At 36.4% G+C, this 4,196-nt stretch overlaps 1 protein-coding gene across 1 annotated transcript in view; it reads right to left on the bottom strand.

The window, feature by feature from the left end:
• Positions 1-1,601: 1,601 nt before the first annotated feature.
• The window catches only part of atp13a2 (ATPase cation transporting 13A2), a gene marked incomplete at both ends in the record, with an annotated part of 28,393 nt that continues 25,798 nt past the window's right edge, over positions 1,602-4,196 (bottom strand). The window contains 6 exon segments of the mRNA XM_014010359.1: positions 1,602-1,660; positions 1,778-2,001; positions 3,121-3,217; positions 3,314-3,466; positions 3,539-3,618; positions 3,699-3,779. Coding sequence (XP_013865813.1) covers positions 1,602-1,660; positions 1,778-2,001; positions 3,121-3,217; positions 3,314-3,466; positions 3,539-3,618; positions 3,699-3,779 — 694 coding nt within the window.

Raw genomic sequence — 4,196 nt, 5'->3', positions numbered from 1 at the left:
ACCTCTAGTAATATATTTACTGAGAAAAATGGTGACGTGTTCAATACTTATTTTATCCGCTGTAAATGTTCAGTATTTATTGATTAAATCAACAGCTGCCATTAATATATATATATATATATATACAAATATATATACACACACACATATTTGACCCATCACATAAAACTGAGGATTAAGTCAAGTTAAGTCAAATTGATCTCAGGAAATTTTCAAATTCTTGATTTTTTAAGCTACATTTTTGATACACTCAGAAAATGATTTGTTGAATTTACTTAAAGTTATGCCAAGTGGTTCCACACAATGTAGGTGAGTAAATTAAATGAAATTTAATTGTTACTTGTGTGAATCTTGTTGCATTTACTCAACTCCATTGTGTGGAACCATTTGGCATAACTTTAAGTAAATTCAACAGATCATTTTTGAGTGTACCTGGATCATCTTGATAAGATCGATTTTAGAGATCTGGCTTGATTTGTCTTCCTAGTCAGGATAACTCATTGATATTTGGTGTGAATCCTATTTTTAATTTTTCTAAGGAGGCATGTTTGATGTTATTTAAAAGGGGAAGGCTCAAACATTTTTTGAAAAGCCTTTATTACAAGCTGATAATAAAGAAAAGCTTTGGTAGCTCTCAGAGAAAAAGACAAAAAATTTAAAGCTTTTCTGGTTTTTGCAGCTATTAAAAAAATGCTTCAAAATATCTTTAAGATTACATTTCTGATATTTCATTAAACTGCCTGACTGAGTCAGGGTATTTATTCATTAGATTTTGACAAAATGCAGTTGTTGCAAACATTTTAACCAATGCACTGCAACTACCTGCTAACATAACACTGAGACTTCTCTTCAGTTTGATGTGATGGTTCACATATTTGCAAACAAAGATGCATTAACTACTTCTTATTAATTTGGTTGAATGTGTGTAGATTTGTTTTAACTGAGTTATTTTACTAACACAAAGACCACCGTGCTAAGAAGCCTGTGTTCGAGCGTGCAGTTTTTTGTCTCGTCTCCTAGAAAATTTGTTGATACTTTTTTGATTTTATTGATTATTTCCAAAGTTATTTTAATATACGAGTAAAGTAAATTCATTTTGTAGCCTATTGTTTTTCATTCCCACACAGCCTGAAAATAAAACGCTGACTCTTAGTTCTCCATGTTGTGTGTGGAAATATTCCTCAGGGTTTAAAATCAAGCTAAATGTTAGATCAGCAGTTGTCACAGGTGAGAGCTCCAGTTTGTCACTGACCTCCACGAGTAAACAAAGCAGAAAGTTCCCAGCAGCCACCATGATGAGCGTCAACCTGAAGGTCATATCAGGGACGCTATAGAGCTGAAGCAATTGGCTGAAGAAGGCACAGGGATACAGAACCAGCCAGGTCATCACGGCAAGCTGGAGGACCAGGATACAAAGATCCCTGCAAGGATGAGAATAATCATTTTAAATGTCAGTTTAAAATTCGTAATGTCCAATGAAAGGCTTGTAGACATGTCCGATCACTCACTGTTGTGGTAGAAAGGTTTATTGTGAGGGTAACTTTTGGTGACCACCACTGCTATGAAGATATACTGATAACCTGATACATCGAACACGCAGTTGTTCTCCATGTTGGGCAGATTTTCTGTCCCAAACACTGTGGAGTTTAATGGAATATACCTGAAACAGACAAAGTCATGCAAGTATATCATTCTTCTCATATAGATACAAGCTTTAATTGTTTGTTATAAAGTTTATTATATGTTGGATTTAAATAAAGAAGAGCTTTTAGCGAACCAGTTCTCATTGATGGTGATGAAAAATGCAGCCAGTTGTGCCAGGAACATCGCACAGGTGTGAAGGAGGAGGCTGCCAAACACAGGCAGGGATCTCAGTCTGCCTGGAGGTCTGCAGGGGTCCAGCTGCTCACTGGGGCCTCCTCTCCCCATGACAAAGACCAGCAGAGTTACGAGAAACAAATCACAGAACAAGAACTGGAAATCACCCAAAGTTGTCTTCTCCTGGACACAAACATAAAACAATATTTAAGTCAGAGTACCAAATAAGGTGTCTGATGTAACGGAATCTTTTTCTAATAATAATCTTCTGTATTCCATCTTAGTCCAAATAAATTACCTATTCCGAGGTCTAAATATGCACAAAAACAAAAAAAAAGTAAAAAAAAAAGTTGAGGAAGTAGAGGTTGTTTGTGACCTTGCGCTAGCGGTTGCCATGTCTTGATTAATTTTGATGTCTCTGCATGACATTAGATGTTGCTATAAATCTAAACTATTTTGTCCAGTCTGCACTAAATTAGACAYGATTCATATTAGTCTGAACAAAYGTAGGCATATTATGTAGACATGGCAGAATGTCCACATATTGTCTATTTTTGGTGTTTTGGTGTTTTTGGGTAATGCTTCTTATTGGATTCCACTGAGTTTCTACATACAGTATTTCCCTTACACTGATGCTGAATATCAGCTTAAAAAAGAAGCAAAATAAAAATGAGGTTACAACACTGAGCAACACAGATGGGCTTTGGTGAAGCAAAGAATAAGATCAATAAGACAAAACATGTATTTTACAGTTATTAATAAGCAGAGGATCAAAGTTCCTGTGACATGCATGCCCTTCAAATACAAAAGTCAGAGAACACACCCTTATATTTACGAAATTTGACATAATACGTATATTTCACAAATTTTATCACATAATTAGCATATTTTCTTTTGAACATGACTCAGCCAAAGTGAAACAGGAAGTGACATCAAAGGGGAATTCTTTAAGAAAGAAAACACTGGTCTTTGTTTACTGAAATTATATTATTTGAACCCTGACTCTTCTCTCTCTTATACAGTAGTGACTCAATATAATCTTAATAAGCATCAGATTCTTCTCTACAGTCTGTTAGCTGTTGTAGCAATGCTTTGTTTACATGCAGACATTCCCCTTTGACATCACTTCCTGTTAGTTCACAGGCCAATATGGCAACAACTGTTCAAGTCAGTGTTGGGATTTTTTTCGCAATATTTTGTCAGTGTTATCCTTCCAAAAAATGCATAAATATTTTTATAGAAACGTTGGACGTCACAGGCACTTTAAAAGTAGGTTGTAGGGAGTTCTTCTCTGTTACTCACTGTGTTCAGGATGAGGACTGAGCAGAACTGTATGACGCTGTACAGCACCATGTACCTGAAGAGACTGAAGGACATGACCAGAGAACATCTGCCCTCCCTGCACGGATAAACAAAAAAATGTGTTTTCTTTTACTGCAGAGAACAAAAATCTGTTCAGATGTTCTGTACATGTTATTACCACGGGTTTGCTCACCTGATGAGCAGCGGCACGCAGCTGATGTTTTCAGTCTTGGAGGTGAAAGGTGAGGCGACTGAAGCCTCGGCCTCAGACAGAGAAACTCCGACGTCAGCAGCTTTCAGGGCCCCGCAGTCGTTGGCCCCGTCCCCACACATGCCCACACAGTAGCTGACAAAACAAACACTTATATCACATATTATTCACACTTTTTTAGCTACGAATCTGTCTCTTTAAACTCACTTCAGTTTCTGCAGCTCCATCACCATCTGGGCTTTTTGGTCGGGAAGCATGCGTGCAAATATGGTGGCTTTCATCAAAACCTGCAATAACATCTCATTGTTAAGTAAAACAACTGCATTTGTCATGATGTCTTTTTACGGATTAATGCAGTTCACTTTACCTTTGGAAGATAATCAGGAAAGTGGTCACAGAGGGCAGAGAAGGACCTCCCATCAATAGCCAGATGATAGCCAGGACGTTCCTAATGAAAGGGAAAGAAAAGCAATTCCACTACAATACATACTCCTGAAATACAACAAACAAACTTTCAAAACATTTTTTTATAATCTTTATTTAGGACTCAAAGTACTAGACCTACACTGTCATTGCACTGGAAGCATAGTGCTCTATGGAAGACCGAAACTGACATAATGAAAAAGAAAAGCAGAAATAGAAATGGCCCAATTAACAAATAAATATGCAGAGAAACTGACTGAAAATGACTGGACAGGATATTTTACTCACAGTTCCCTAAAACGTAGTTTACAAAATGCGAACTTTCCTTTATGTTTTATAATTAATTGACTTCAAATTTATTTTCTCAGCTTAGATCTAACGAATTATATATTCTAGCGCATAACTTAAAATTTCTGTAAAATATATATACAGTGTATATATA

The sequence above is a fragment of the Austrofundulus limnaeus genome, unplaced genomic scaffold (assembly GCF_001266775.1).
Source record: "Austrofundulus limnaeus strain Quisiro unplaced genomic scaffold, Austrofundulus_limnaeus-1.0 Scaffold68, whole genome shotgun sequence".
Lineage (NCBI taxonomy): Eukaryota > Metazoa > Chordata > Actinopteri > Cyprinodontiformes > Rivulidae > Austrofundulus > Austrofundulus limnaeus.
This window is presented reverse-complemented; position numbering and strand designations above follow the sequence as displayed.